The sequence below is a fragment of the Neodiprion lecontei genome, chromosome 1, assembly GCF_021901455.1.
Source record: "Neodiprion lecontei isolate iyNeoLeco1 chromosome 1, iyNeoLeco1.1, whole genome shotgun sequence".
Classification (NCBI taxonomy): Eukaryota; Metazoa; Arthropoda; class Insecta; order Hymenoptera; family Diprionidae; genus Neodiprion; species Neodiprion lecontei.
Genome location: NC_060260.1, coordinates 30,350,500 through 30,367,191, shown reverse-complemented (window position 1 = coordinate 30,367,191; position 16,692 = coordinate 30,350,500). Strand labels below are relative to the sequence as shown.

Genomic DNA, 16,692 nt, shown 5'->3' with positions numbered 1-16,692 from the left:
ACCAGTAAAATTTAAAAAATCTTTAATACTTAATTCAATTATTAAAAAAACGAATAAAAAAAACTTAATTGCACTTTTGAGGAGTTGACGTTTTTGCGAGCACTTAGATGAATGAACTTCCAACTAATGTTCTTGTGTTACTTTATCTTAACTATCACTATTCCGCTCGTTGACCAAAATTTAACTTATTCTATTGAAATCGACTTTAATACGCATAATGCACTAAATTTATCTTATTGTATTTAAATGTTATATTGCCAAATATATTTATAAAATAAATGAAGGATAATCCTTAGGACTAACGTTTATTAAACAGGTATATTGTTAGGATGAATTTTCCTTGACAATGAGTAATCTAGCATAATCGTTTCGTAATTGTAATAAGTTATCTTCGGCTCTTTGGAAGCTGATGGGTCGAATGGTGGGAGCGGCCTGGAAGAGATGGATGCGAACTGTACGAGATGACGTATTTTTAGTTCCACTAATTGTCACCAGCAGAATGAGCGTTGCATTCGCCTAAGCTGCCACGTAATGTTGTGTGTCGTTAATGTGTTGCTTTCGTAAAATAATTATCGAAAAATCACCCTTTTCAAGTGAAATGCGTGCGTCTGTGATGTGTAAACCGTAACATCGAAGAATAATCTCAAGAACAAGATTTTTCACAGAGGTATGTGCTTTTCTATAGAGTCGAAAAAAATTCTTGAAACGCGACGTTCGCATACCGAGAAACAATTTTGTCATTTTTCGATGACGTTTTTAACCTTAGAACGCATGGTTATCATTAATGACGGCGCGTTTTTCACCCACACGACAGTACAGTGATATTTCTCATCATCCAAAATTCCGATCGTCCCCTAAATATATTTACTCTTGGCTGGCCGAAATTTGAGGTCAAGATTGCGGCGTGACAGAACTGGCCCGAAGTTTCTGGGTATCGTGTATTGGGTCAAGGTGCTCGATTTTTTAAATCATCTCAATGCCATGGATTACTTGAATCGCCACAATAAAAATTAGAGAAATTTTCCGCCTCGCATAAAAGGTCAATGATACTAGCTCCGTGTTACGTGATCCTCTTTGTCTCCAATTGAAGACGTAATTTATTTTCCCCCGAATTATTTTTTCAGATGCCACATATTGCACGCGGTAGCTTTGTCTAGATATTTGGCTAATGATCTATAACTGCTTCTGCTGTGAGGTCTGATATCCAATTATATCCATCAACGATTCTTAGATACATTGTATTGAGCTGATGTTGAGCCACATTCATTTCTCAGCATCACAGTTCTAACAATGTCACTTTGTTCATTAGTCTACAAACATATCTTTGACAATAATTCATCTACAATATTTAATTAGATTGAAACATTTCTACATTTTCTATCTAAAGTAATCACAGTCTTCACTCAATATTGTAAAAAGATGTGTCTCTGTACAAGTTGAAATTCTAAGTGGGATTATTAACAGTTGTGTCAAGTTTCTCAGCATGGTCAATATAGTCATGTCTGCAACATTAGGCTTACAGGCAAGAGCAATGCTGTTTAGTTTTTATTTATTTTCTATTTTTTCAACGAAGCCAGCTCATCTAAAAGATTGGTCTGTTTTAACATGTATTATGTGGTATCACCCAAAACTGGACTGGTCTATTTGCTCTGTAACAAACAAACAAACAAATTAAACGATCAATAAAATAATCGGTGCATTAAATTTTCATCACGTAGTTATTTTACTTTATGTTGACGTAGTTATAATTTTTGTTTCAGTCATATTTAAACGCTGAAGAATGTCTCAGTCAAGTGGGTATCAGTACCAGCCATACTCAAATACTCCAGGATCTTTAAAAAATAGACCTCCAATGGCTAATGGAGAACCCAATACACCGCAACATGTACAGAATGGTATAGAAACTCCTCTATTCAATCTTTGTGATAGAAGTATTAGAACCAAACGCTTTGGTTCATTACATTTCAATTCACTATAAGAACAACTTTTACCGATGGATATAAAATTTTATATAATTATGGATAATAACGAATTATTGTTAATTATTAACTGCAGGTACACCATCTTCTCAGTCCTCCCGCGACCCATCAAGAGAACCCTCAAGAGACCCTTCACCCACGCACAATCAATATAGATCACAGATGCCAAGGTCATCTATGCCTCCCATTAATGGACAGCAAAGTTTGAGTAGGAACCCCGCTGCTTTACCTTCACGAATGGGTCAAATGCAGAACTATAGCCCTTCTGGAACGCCTCCGCCTCTTCAGAACAGTCCATCAAATGTTGCAACCTCAGTATCCAATGCCCCTATGCTTAGGCCACCTTATTCTACCACACAACCTGTAGATCAGCCATCTAACTCTCAGCAAATTTCCTCAACAAGTCAAATTCTATCCCCCAATCCTACTCAGACCGTGGCAGAACCTTCAATCCCTCCGACCTCGAATCAAAGCTATCCATTGCCAGGTGGATACGTAAAACCTGCATTTGTTGATAATGCTTCTGATTTGAGCAATGTTTCATTAACTGACAATGTAAACATCACAACCGTGTCGCAGACTGCATCTAAACCCCAAAGTTTCACACAGTTTGGACCAAGCCTCAGTCATACAGGAACAACTGTTGGCCAGGTTAGTCGAACTACTCAAAATTTATCGCACCAGCCGCCAACTCAGAATAACAGGCCACCTATGATGAGTGACCCACAAACATCATCAAATGTTGGAAATACGAGATCAAATTCAAATAAAAGTGTAGAAAGTGTGAATCAGCTGTCTTCAAGTTCATCTACACAACCGGATAGTAATCAACCAAGTCAAACTCCTTTCTTTCAATCACCGCCAGAGCAGCCCAGAAGTTCGACACAAAATATTTTTGCACCTCCAAATACTAATTCTGCCACGAGTTTGAGCTCTGCCAGTTTTTCTTCACAACCCGTCTACAGTAGCACGCAAAATCTATTTAGCAGCATACAAAACGTACAAACTAACTCCCAGAATGCGTTGGGTACGGTACAAACTGCCATTCCAAGTTCCCTAAGCACTCAGTATTCTACTCAAAATTCGAGTACAAGAAACTTGCAGACACAGTTTGCCACGCCTAGACCTCCGGCTACCCAATACTCTCAAAACACGATTCCAACAAACCCGCAAACCTCTGGTTCTCAGACACCTTATATGTCCACTATGCCATCCTCGACCCAATACAATACGAATCAATATTCCAATCCACAAGCCACGCGCGGCAGTCAATCAAATCTGTCTGGACCTCCTACTGCACTTAGTCAGAGTCAAAGTTCATATGGCAGCCTCCAAAATCTAGCCAGTCAAAGGAAGTATCCTCAAAATCCTTACGGAATACAAACACAACCGGACACAGGCAATATGGCAGGTCCTCCTCTGGCTCTACAGAAGCCTGTGTTACCACCACCAGCTTCAGTTGGTCTAGGTCAATATCAAAGTGGTCCCATCCAAGCTGGAGTGCCTCTTTTACCAGGACAACAGCCTATGAATGTAAATATGAAATGTCTGAAAACCAAATTAATACAGAATGCTTACTGTAATGCACATTATCATCCAATGGATTTTTTGATACATTCCATCACTTATCAGAGTACATTATCGGTGATGAACAAATATCAAATTTTGCTAACTCATGGTTGTGAGTCTTAATTTTCATGTAGTTCATACTTAGATAAATTTGTCAAGGACCATGAGAAGCTAATTCTGACATCACTCTATTAATGAGATAAGAAATAGTTAAATATTTGCCTAGCTATGTTGAATGCTAATTCAAGTTCATTCATTCTTATCTTTCCACCTTTGGCAAAGAAATACAAGATATTTCGATCTACTCACATATTTAACGAAATAATAGGATACTTTATTGTTGCCTTATCGCTATCTAAGGGTTGAGTAACACTTGACACTAATTTATATTTTCAGCAAAATCAATATGTTATGCAGCCACATAATGCTGGGCAAATGTCTAATATCCCACTGGATAATATGGCCAAACGCTATCCAGGTTCTTACCCTGACCAGATGAATCAGTTAAATAGTCAAATGGGCGGTCTCAATGTTGCCCATTCTGGCTTCAATCAATTATGGGTGAGTTACTTATTGAAATCCATACCACACAAACATGTAGGAAAACTGTTTACACTTTGTAAATACTTACTTATTTATACAGTCATCAGTTATATGGCATTGCCCTGTCATTTAGTTGCATGCAGTATGCATCTGTCAATTGCTAGGTTTCTATTAGAATGTATAACTTGTCATCATTTAAGCAAATGGGGGGGTATCTTTTATGTTACAGTACTGTATTTTCAATATTTGAGTTGACAGTATTAACTCGATTCAGATGCTTCGGGATTGAAATTTGATAAATGATTCAAGTGTATTTAATATTTTTCAAGGGGATGGAATGTGTTGACCTCTTACAAACGCGAAATATTTTACCAGCTGAAAGTGTCCAACCACCGAAAGTCAAATTACAGCAGGAATTTCTTGACAGTGTAAATTGCAGTCCGGAGTAAGTTATAATTTAATAATAACCACAGTACATTTGCCAAATTATTTCCCAAGTAAAACAATCTCACAAAATATTTACTATCATATTTTCTTTTGTAGTATTTTCAGATGTACGTTAACTAAAATTCCTGAAAGTAGTTCTCTGCTGAAAAAGTCCAGATTACCATTGGGAGTTTTAATCCATCCGTTTAAAGATTTGAACGTAAGTTATGTCTTGAATTATTGGATAACAATGGCATATTATGACTTGAAAGCATGCATAATAGTAATTTACGAATTCATTTTCTAATATTTGTTTTTATTATTTCAGCATTTGCCAGTAATACAATGCAGTACAATTGTACGTTGCCGTGCTTGTAGAACCTATATAAACCCATTTGTTTATTTTGTGGATTCAAAAAGATGGAAGTGCAACTTATGCTACAGGGTGAATGAACGTCAGTATCAGAACAATTCCATTCATGTCATATCGAATTCCAAGCATATTGGTAATTATATGCTCATGATCTCATTTAATCTTTATTGGTAATTAAATCATTCTTATTTCAGTTCCTGAAGAATTTCAGTTTGATCCAGTTACTAAATCTTACGGTGATCCATCACGGAGACCAGAAGTAAAAACTAGTACTATCGAATTTATAGCACCTAGTGAATACATGGTAAGTAATTTTTTCTTTCACCAACTTCAAGTCTTTCAAATAAATGATCATGAGTATTTAATATTCTAACAGTGATAACTTATGTTGTGAATAGCTGTTCAAAAGGATGAAAAGAAAAGAAAAATTTTTAAATGTTAACATCATTCGAAAATTTGAAAAACTATTCCTTATTCCAGCTTCGCCCCCCACAACCAGCCGTTTATTTGTTTGTCCTGGACGTATCAAGACTCGCGGTAGAAAGCGGATATCTAAATGTTGTTTGTAACACGATAGCTGATGAACTGACCAGGTTACCAGGAGATAGCAGAACACAAGTTGGATTCCTTGCAATTGACTCTGCTTTACATTTCTTCAGTATGCCTGATAATGTATCACAGCCGCATGAGATGGTTATGCTGGATGTGGATGGTAATTTGTTTTTTATACATTTCTTTACTTGGTCTTTTGAATTCTTGTATTTTGAATATTATTATGAAACGGGTGAAAGTGAATAAATAAAGCATATTTTGTATCTTTACAGATGTATTTTTACCTTGCCCGGATAACCTCATTGTAAATTTGAAGGAAAGAGAGGAATTGATCAGAGATCTGTTGTCACAATTACCAGTTAAATTTCAAGGAACGCATGATACGAACTGTGCACTAGGGGCAGGCTTACAAACAGCTTTCAAGCTCATGGTATTCCAATTCTAATAATGATCATAATGTATTCCAATCCATCTGTGTTTAACAATAGTAAATCTTCCCCTTTAGTTGCCACGTTACACAATCTGATTTATTTTTCATGTACAGTCCCCAACTGGTGGAAGAGTGACGGTGTTCCAGACTTGTTTACCTAATTTGGGTCCTGGTTCTTTGCAATCTAGAGAAGATCCGAACAACCGATCAGGCAAAGATGTACCACATTTGAATCCAGCGACTGATTTCTATAAAAGAATTGCATTAGACTGCAGCGGGCAACAAATTGCCGTCGACTTGTTTCTACTTAATAGCCAGTACAGTGATTTGGCCACATTATGTAAGCTATTCCCACAACTTTTTATATTAAAATTAATATATGGTTATCTACCAACTTGTATCATGTAAGATTTTGTTGCAATTGTCGTACAGAACGGCATTAATTGTCGATTGTTCACAATTCATGAAGGAAAAATTATTTTTCAGCTGGTATGTGTAAGTTTTCGGGTGGTTGTATGTACCACATACCTTTATTCCGAGTGAATAAACCTCAGCATACGGATATGCTGGAGAGAATGCTGCGTCGTTATTTGACACGTAAAATTGGCTTTGAAGCAGTGATGAGAATACGTTGTACACGGGGTCTTAGCATAGACACATTTCACGGAAACTTCTTCGTACGGTCGACCGACTTACTTAGTTTACCAAATGTTAACCCAGATGCAGGTTTTGGAATGCAAATTGCCATTGAAGAGAATCTCTCTGACGTTCAAAGTGTTTGCTTTCAGGCTGCACTTTTATACACTTCTAGCAAGGGTATGTGGCTAAATTGAAATTTTATACTGCAAATTTTTAAATATATTGCAAGTCGTACAACTCTAGCTGTCTGCATGCTGTCCTAGGTATAATTTGACGCAATTATTTCAGGTGAAAGGCGGATTAGAGTACACACCTTATGTCTACCAGTTGCAGCCAATTTGAGTGATATTTTACATTCGGCAGATCAACAATGTATCATCGGACTATTGGCTAAAATGGGTACGTTTAGTCAATTGATTTTATTAATCAGCCGATTGATAGATTTATTGATTCCGTAACAGCCTATGGCATTGCAATAAAATTCTTAGATCTAAAAACTTCTGAAAGTTTTAAATAAAAACCTGTTGATGTCTTCGGATATTTTTTCATTTGGATTTTTAGGAACCTGAGGCATTCTATTCCCCATTTCATTTTCTTGACATGAGACCGAAAATACTCTATAAATTCAATTGATTTTTTCAATTTTCATGTAGCTGTTGACAGATCACAACAGTCTTCCTTATCCGATGCAAGGGATGCATTGATAAACGTTGCAATTGACGCTTTATCTGCCTACAAAGTATGTCAATCTGTAGCGTCTGGGAGTCTCTTAGCCCCAGGAAATTTGAAGTTACTCCCGCTTTATATTATTGCATTATTGAAATACGTAAGTAGTCATCAGTGTTGGTATATTTCACATTAAATTTTCCCCAGTCAATTATGCATTTCAAGAAGATGTGTATGTTACTTGAATCGTTAAATGTGATCTGAAATGATGTATGTTATAGATCGCATTTCGATCGGGGACCAGTACACGATTGGATGATAGGGTGTTTGCCATGTGTCAAATGAAAGCTCTACCATTATCTCACCTGATTCAACACGTCTATCCCGATATGTATCCAATCCACGCTCTCAATGACGAAAATGCGAAAGACGTCGATGGGAAGACATGCCCGCAACCACCACGGTTACATTTGTCTGCTGAAAAACTTGACTCACGAGGCGCGTTTGTACTTGATGCTGGTGATAAAATTCTTATGTACATAGGAAAAAATTTACACGCATCATTCTACAGTAACGTTCTAGGCGTTCAAGCCTTCTCCTGCATACCTGAAGAAATGGTACGTTGTGTTGTTCCTACAAACTTTAATGCCATCAAAGTATTCATGTGTGACTACAATAATGGAAACGGATCAGTCAAGTTTTAACAAGCTTAGTAGGAACTGGATACTGAGAAAAAAAATTTCCATCTTGTAACCCACATGACTAGCTCATAATGTTCTTGTATCCTAAAAATGAAATATCTTTAGGAGAACTCATTCTTTTAATCATACAGCAGTATTATTATTTGTACAGTTGTCTATGTGTACTTTATTCCAATGCGTTCTTTACAGTACGAACTGCCCGAGTTGGACACCCCTGAAAATGATAGAGTTCGTAATTTCATATTTAGTCTTCAAGAAGAAAAACCGTTTTACGCTTCCCTGCAGATAGTTAGGTAAGCTATGACTTAAAATGTCAATTTAATAGTTTAATTAGAAAAAAAAACTGAAATAACATCGTATATTCACGGTCAACTTATATCGGGACTAATACTATTCATAATTCCATCAATTTATTCGTATATCCCGTATTTTCAGAGAGGACAGTCATTTCAAGCAGATTTTCACAGAACGATTGATCGAGGATCGTATTGAATCCGCGCTGAGCTACTATGAATTTTTGCAGCACTTGAAAACTCGTGTAAAGTAGCCGAGTTTGAAGGGTCTCGTTCAACGCAAGTCTTGGAAAGACATTAAATAGTGTGAATATTTATATAAGAATGTAATTGTGAAATGATGAAGATTGATGATCGTGTGCGTTGACTCCGAGAACGTTTATGGATCAGTGAATGGTTATAACGATATCTAGGAGTGACTGTGATCGAAGAAGTGTTATAGAATATAGTAGACTGTATAGCACGCTAGATACAACCATTTTTATCTCACTGGTGGTTATTCCTCGTATCATTGAACGTCATCACGGATATGCCTAAATATTCATCAAATAACTATAATTCGAGGTGGATTGATATGCCATATACAACTATGTAATGAAAAAAATAGCCTTGTTTTAACTGCAAAGTTCAAGCATTTAAGTAATAGATCATTGTAATTACTATTACATCGTGTACCAGGAAACAATGATTGATAATGTTATATGTGATTACGTTGTTGTGTCTTATATTTAGTATATTCAATTTCAATATTCCACATTTTACAGCGCGATATTTTGTACCTATGGTAATGCCACTAACCACGTTTTAAGGTGTTTAATCAGGCGAATCAAAATATCACGCTATAAACTAGGTCTCTATTCTGTTTTGGGGGTAAACATGACTCAATCGAAAATTTTCAAAACAAAATTGCGCCAAAATGTTCAATTCTCATACCATGTACTCAGACGTGAATGATTGATTTATTTTCAACTTACGCCCAACCTGCAGTTCGAATAAATTTTAACGGTTTCAACATTTGTACACACACACACACGCACACATATATTCCAAATTTGTACATTCGGATAACTGAAAATTTTTTTTTTAATTAGTTCATATTATTTATAAAATTGAAATTGTTTGGCAGGAGTACGTACATGGAATATTGTACCATATACATATATACATATTGTACAATAGATTGTAAGTAGTTCCAATATTGAGAGTGGATATAAAGAATTTGTATTCCTTCTTTCAATATTGCCTGACCACGATTGTATAATATTTATCACGTTACGTAATAAATGTAAGAAATAAGGAAAAGAAAACGAAATAGAACTGCTGCACAGGACATCAGGGCAGTGAAAAAAAATCGAAGCATCACTTCTTAAAACGTAGAAATAACGAAAATAATAATGATAAATAAAACTGAATGAAAATTATATACATAGTTACCTATAAGAAAAAGGGACGAAAGAGTCTTGTATTGTATTAAATTCGTTATTATTGGATTTCAAGAGTTCACCTTCGCTTGTTATATCTAAATAATTACCAATTATTGTTAAATATTAGTTACTATGAATCACGTATGTACATTATTATACAATATACGGGAAAAAATATCGTAACATGTATTTGTAATCAATCCTTTCGTTAAAAATGATTCACTCAATGCAAATAACTTTTTTTTTAAACTAAAGTAGTTGGTATTTCGAGCAAGACGTATTTATAATTATATGCATACATAAATAGTTTGAAGATAAACCCTAGAAATAGCAAATGAATTCCTGTTAACAGAGATTCTCTGTAGAATAGTAAATAGATAAGACAAACTGTTACTTCTCCGTTGATTCATCCACCACGATTTATCTGTCAGAGATACCTACTCTCATTGATATAGTTTATACGATATCAGTGCCTATTCTCTTTGCTTTCTGCTGCGGAGTTTGTGTTTATTTACGCCCGACGCCCTTTGGAGGATATACATGTAGAAACATCACTGCTTGTTTAGTTGCATGCCAGTGATCACAGACTGTGTCAGTGATATAGGTATATGCTTTGATTGAAGCCATGTGAGGCGAATGTGAAAACCATGGTGGGAGAACCTACGTTCTTCTGTGTTGTCACGTGGTACCTGGAGTACAAACGAGTCGTGTAATTGGTTAAAATTCGTGGTAAAAATCTTGAATGCGGATGCTTGCCGCTTGGCACAGATTATAGAATGAAAGTTTGCTGTACCGTCAACACGTGAGGAGAGCCTGAGTTCGTTTTAATGAATGATTTATTTAATAGCAACCATTCTGATTCGGATTCGGAATTGAAGATAAATTCGAGTTACGCGCAAAACTACAACAATTGGAGACAGAAAGAGGAACTGAACAAATGTAAATATTACCTGCTAAGTTGAAACGCGGTTAACCTCAAACGTCGTTAACCTCAAAATACGATTTCTACATAAATATATGTGTGCTTAATTTTATAGTGAAAACAAAGTATGGTGAACACATCAAAGATCTTCATACCTCAGACGAGGATTCCAGCACCTCGGAGGAGGAGGATGAAGATGGAAAAGTAATAGTTGGCAATTTATTATACAATGTGTTCATTTCAGTATGACTGCTTAGTTTTTTCTTTTCGTTGTATTTTGATTAATAATAATATTTCTTCAAGGAATTGACTGAGGCATTCGAGAAAAACTTTTACAAAACCTTGGCATGCTTAAAAAATAAAGATCCTCGAATTTACGATGAACAAGTTACTTTCTTCGATGACATCGAACAGTTGGAGGACACCTCCAAAGCGACGATTAAAGAGAAAGCTAAAAATAAGCCACTGTTCTTGAGAGACTATGAACGGAAAGTTATGCTCGAACGAGATGGTAAATTTAGCGACAGCGAAGATGAAGATACTCTCCAGCAAGAGAATAATCAACCTTTAGCTCCCACTTACGTGAAAGAGCAGCTCAAGCTGAAGGAAAGTTTTAAAAAGATCTTGGAGGAGGATGAAGATGATGAGACAGCTGATCTTCTCAAGCCAAAAACAAAATCTGACGAAGATGAAAAAAAGGTTTGTTTCTGTCGGGTATAGAATTGTCAATCAACATTGAATGGGTAGTGTCATTGTGTTAAATTTGTTGTCTTATTTAGGAGGAAGAAGCTTACAAAGAATGGCTGAAAGGTCAGCATACAGAAATCGATGGGGTGGATAAGAAAGAATTAAAACCTCTACGAGATTTTTGGACTGATCCAAAACTAGATCAGAATGAGAAATTTCTTAGAGATTATATATTGAATAAGAAATTTTTGGATCAAGACTTTAATGATTTCAACCCGGAATATGATTTGGTGGTTCATGATAGCGATGAGAATTTGAGTGAAGATGAGAAGAATATTGAAATACAGGAAGAATTCGAGCACAAATATAATTTTCGATTCGAAGAGCCTGATCAAGAATTTATAAAGAGGTGAAAATTGCTGACATTCCAAATTGTAGATGTCAGCACAAATTTTGTAACATTGGTAATGACTTTAAATTACATTCTAATTCTAGATATCCTCGCACGCTTGAAAATTCCATGAGACGTAAAGACACACGGCGTGCTGAGAAGAGGGTCGAATTAAAAAAGAGAAAAGAGGAAGAAGCTGTTCGAAAACGTGAAGAACTAAAACAATTGAAAGCTCTCAAAAGAAAGGAGATTGAAGAGAAGATCGAGAAGTTGAAAGAAATTACTGGTAGATGACGCTTTTATAGAGTTGTTATAAAATTTGAACACCAAAACTTGTTTCGAAATAGTAATGCCCCTAAAAATTCATCAGTATAATTTTTACATAATTTTATACTTGGTCGAGAATCTTGGGAGAATTCTAACAAACTTTTGAAAGTGAAACTTTGCAACATACTGGTGTTCAAATTATCTGCATAAATATGTTGCTTTCATGGTTGAAGAACGAACAATAATTTTATTGTTCCCAGGTAACGACGATATACACTTTAATGAAATTGATTTGGATGGAGATTTTGATCCAGCCGAGCATGATCGTAAGATGCAGGCTATGTTCAGTGACGAATTTTATGCTGCGCCCGAAGGCGATCTGAAACCGGAATTTCCAGACATTGATGAAGAGCTAGATATTGAAACAACCTGGGATAAGTATGATCCAAAACAAGAGGAAGTAATACCGGAGACCAAGCGTAATAATGGACCACACTGCGATGACCCAGATTTCAATGTAATCCTCATTGTCCTTTATTTAGTCTTCCTAGATTAGATAGGTGTGAATATAATATGCTATTTCAGATGGATGCAGATTACGATCCAACCAAGACACTGCAGGAAGAATTGATCGATTCTTCTCGAAAAAAGAAGAGAAGAAGACGTAACAAATTGGCTGTGGCAGTTGCTAAGGAGAAGCCCACTTTCGATCCAACTGGAAATCCGTCTTATCAAGCTTATTTAGATCAATATTACGCTTTGGATTATGAAGACATGATCGGTGATCAGCCTTGCAGATTTAAATACAGAAACGTTGTCGCGAATGATTATGGGCTAACTATAGACGAAGTGAGTTGTTTTGAACAATTAAAATTCAGTATTGCTTGAGCTATTTGTTTTAAACTGAGTCAATCCTCAAAACGAGAAAAACCAAGTATCACGTAATAATACAGGACTTTGTTGCAGATCATTATGGCTGATGATAAAGAATTGAACAAATGGTGTTCGCTGAAAAAAGCGCTTCAATACAGACCTGAATATCTCGAGTTGAATGACGTTACATCTTACCAACAAAAAGCTCGTAATGAAGTGTTAAAAAAGAAGATATTCAAAAGCATATATGGGTATGCATTCTTTTTATATATTTATTCATCCCAGGGTAACAGAATTTTAGTTGATTAATAATAATCTTTTTTAATAATCTTGTATGCTTGGCCCATGTACTCATATTCGTGTATACAATTCGGGTAAATAATTATTGTAACACCTCAGGCCCAAAGAAGCAGCTGAAGGTACAAAGCCAAATCCTGGTACCAGTAATCAACAAAATCAAGAAGTACCTAAGAAGAAAAGAAAACGAAGTAAGCGCAAGAATGTTGCTACCGCTGAAACTGATCCTGCCAATGAAAACAATATATCCATTGAAAGTTCTGAGCCTCAGTCTTCAAAACATGATGTTGACGAACTCAAAGTTACAAGTAAATTGAAGGAAAATGTTACGAAGAAGAAGAATAAAAAAAGAAAAATCAGAGAAAACGGGCACAGTTTCATAACCGAAAATGCTGACCAATCACAGACACAGGTAAAACACACGGAAATCAAATGCAATGAATCGGAAGAGAAGAAAGCTAAAAAAGGTAAGCTAGTTAAAGATAAAAAAGATGAAATCAATGTTCACAAAGAACCGAGTAGTCAGATTTCTCGAAAGATCAATTCTGCTAATGATTCGGTAAAACAAAACGTGAACCCTAAGCGTAAACAGAATCAAAAGGGTAAAACTTCGAAGGATGATAAAAAAGGTAAAAATAAAATGACACATAACAAAGTAATAAAAAATAAGAAGGATGTGGTAACAGATTTGAGTGCAGAGAGATTGAAGGCTTATGGAATCAATCCGAAGAAGTTTAAAAATAAGTTAAAGTATGGGAATAAAAATTAGTGTCGCACATTCAATATGTGTTCAGCAACTAATGTACATAAATCATTGTTATTACAATCAAAATTTTTATGAATCAATGTTTTCTTATAATATATTCCTAATTGCTTATTTCATTTTCATAAACCCGTGCGTTAGAAACGTGGTATAAATATCCAATGACAAACTTTATCATTTCTTCGACAGAATTCAGTAACGTAAATTACGTGGACGTAAAAAAATTTATTCGAAAAAACTAAGTGATGTTAAATAATTTTTTTGCTCAGGTGTTCTTGAAATCAATTTTCAATACTACAACGGACTAACGATAAACCTTGACAAGTTTGAAAAGTTTGATACCTTCGATTGTGCATATGATTGTACTATGTGCTTCTCTACGTATGCATATCGACTTTTGAAATTTAATTTGCAGAATGTCATAAAGAGTAAATTGCTATGCATGAAAAACGTTCATAGAGTACGCAAAGTGTCAGCAAGGTTTTTCAAGCTATGATTATAGGTACGTTGTTGTACGATATAAAACCGAGGTAACTTAAAACGACTTGTCAATCCACGACGCGCTCTTGGGTCGGTTTCTCAAATGGATTTACTAAATCTCAATTTACTCTGGGAACACGGTATGGCCAACCGGCGAACCGTTAAATTGTCGATTTTTGGAAAAGCAGTAATGGATTCGAGCAAGTAGAAGGAAACATTAAGAATTCACCCTTCTGAACGGCCGCGCTGCAGTGCCGTAAAACAAGCCCCACCGAGTCGGGGACTTATCGTTGGCAGTTAAACAAGGGGGCATAGCCGAGTTGGGGAAACCAGGGGGCGGTTAGGTTTACGGGGACAGTTACAAAATGATAAACGACGTTTGCGGATTATTTCGAACGTACTCCAAACATTTGTGTTTGCTTCTCTACAATCTACGCGTAATCCGAGCCTGATGTTCTACCGACAGATTTCTACTGCTCGCCGAAGGGTAATTTCCACCCCCTTCGAGTCTGCGTGGTACGAGTATAATACAATATGCGCGCTATAGCCCAGGAGGTACGAGGATCATCCATGCCGTGGAAAACCTGTCGCTGGACGGAAATGATTCGGGCAATTATGTCAGTGTGATAATTGGGAACAGTTTCAAGGATTTTTTCGAAAGAAGCTTTCAAAGTGATTGTACAACCCGTTTTATAACGTCTGCGTAAATTATGTTTCAATTTGGAAAAGGAAATTGTCCGGTCTTGGAAAACTTGGCATATTAAGGGGTTCTGATTTATCAATCAGACGTCGTAGCTGTGAACGTGTCTTACTATTTACTGTTTCGGCATCGTTTTTATTAACATAAAGTACAATGTTTCTGATCATTTTTTCATGCAAACGCATAGCTATCGCAGTTTCCGCAAACGTCGTTGTGCTAATGATACGGTTGTACCAGAGAAAAAGTGATCAACTAAGTTGATTCTAGCAATTTCGGGTTATAGGTGCTGATGTTTCGATATCTAAGCGCCGCGCCCCTTTGGGTGGCTGCGGGTGGTCTCCAGGGTGCGATAAATCAATCTGCAGAACCCGGGGGAGCAGGTGGCTGCTGGCCCATCCACCCGACGGTGCGTTACCCCACGTATTTCTAATTCCCAATTAATACCAACCAGGCCTTACGATAGACGGCCTGCCGATATCCGTATGAGTATCGGTGTTACTTTTTTCGCTGCCGTTTACGCTGATTGATTACGTTTGACGAAGCATCCGCAAAATTTACGGAAATCACGGGTAATTTTACCACCAAAGAATTCGTTTTTCGAATGCTCTTCTCGCAAATTTATTGCGAATGGAGCTTACTTTGGTCTGTCAATTGCTGACTTGATGAAAAAGTTTTATAGGTTTTTTGGCAGCCCAGATTTCGACTGATCAATGTTTCGCATGAGTCAAGTTTTCGTGTACATTGGAAACGCCGTTTTCTAACCGTACAATTATCAGGTGTTGAAATTTGTTCGGGAACATCCACGCGATTATACTCGATTCAAGTGAAATGCGCGGAGTAACCCTCAGGGGCGAGGGTATCATCCCTTAATTGATAATTTCATGGACTTGCGCCTCTGTCCATTGTGTTCAGGGTGCTTAATTGAGGGGCTCGAGTGGGTCGTGGTAATGGCCTGAAAATCGTTCGTACGAAAGAAATTGGATGTCGGACACGGTATCAGGTTTCAGGGTGAGAACCGCCAATTACCGTTCTACGTCACCTTCATCGTCAGCAGCTGTAATTGGTCGGTGAGAATTCTCTTGCGGTTATAAACTCGAAACGGTGATGAGAAGATGGAAGAAATTTGGAGCGTCATTTCTTTTATAGTATATACAACGTCGAATTTTTAGCTTAAATTTATAGTTGTGATCACCGATCGGTATTGTGATACTAGTGTTACTTTAATGGTATAGTATTCGCGACTGATTGTGAAGTAATGGTTCTCGTTTCAATGCCACTGATGTGACTAAAAGTCTCACTCATTTTCAGTTGGGTGGCAGTTACTTAATACATTGTCGCCGTACGATTAACCTGAAATAATTAATCTGTGAGATCGGAAAACAGTTGAATTATATTTACTAAGCGCTCATCATAAAAGTTAGCGTGTAATTCAAGTTGAAGAAGCGACAAGTTGTGAATTGTAAAGGGTTATGCAGTTGAAGTGAGAAGGCGCGGATATTTTGTGTTAAAATCGAACACACACACACACACATCAATACGGCTTATTGTCAGCTCGGAACGTTCATCAGCTTTTAACGTCGGGTATTTTATGTTGCGTGTCATATACAATAATCAGGTGAGATGTTCGAGTAAAGTAAGCACTCGTTACTCCGAAGACATTTATTAAACTCTCTTCTTAATATCATTGGTCCAGCGGAATAGCGTATAGAAAATAATG

General features: G+C 36.6%; 2 protein-coding genes across 2 annotated transcripts; both read left to right on the top strand.

Annotated features, from left to right (window-relative positions):
• The first annotated feature begins 502 nt into the window (after window positions 1-502).
• Window positions 503-9,778, top strand: LOC107224386 (protein transport protein Sec24A). The gene is made up of 17 exons (XM_015664414.2): window positions 503-667; window positions 1,761-1,895; window positions 2,056-3,512; window positions 3,945-4,109; window positions 4,421-4,536; window positions 4,635-4,737; window positions 4,846-4,972; window positions 5,085-5,194; window positions 5,371-5,602; window positions 5,715-5,872; window positions 5,987-6,212; window positions 6,359-6,688; window positions 6,800-6,910; window positions 7,165-7,337; window positions 7,459-7,794; window positions 8,068-8,171; window positions 8,314-9,778. Exons 2-17 carry the CDS (start codon window positions 1,781-1,783, stop codon window positions 8,423-8,425), a joined length of 3,975 nt encoding a protein of 1,324 aa, XP_015519900.2. The 5' UTR covers window positions 503-667; window positions 1,761-1,780; the 3' UTR covers window positions 8,426-9,778.
• Window positions 9,779-10,167: 389 nt separating this feature from the next.
• Window positions 10,168-16,679, top strand: LOC107224369 (protein KRI1 homolog). Its single transcript, XM_046743303.1, has 10 exons — window positions 10,168-10,534; window positions 10,633-10,721; window positions 10,821-11,216; window positions 11,297-11,613; window positions 11,700-11,881; window positions 12,123-12,379; window positions 12,448-12,711; window positions 12,829-12,986; window positions 13,135-13,802; window positions 16,669-16,679. Exons 1-9 carry the CDS (start codon window positions 10,423-10,425, stop codon window positions 13,799-13,801), a joined length of 2,442 nt encoding a protein of 813 aa, XP_046599259.1. The 5' UTR covers window positions 10,168-10,422; the 3' UTR covers window position 13,802; window positions 16,669-16,679.
• The last annotated feature ends 13 nt before the right edge of the window (window positions 16,680-16,692 follow it).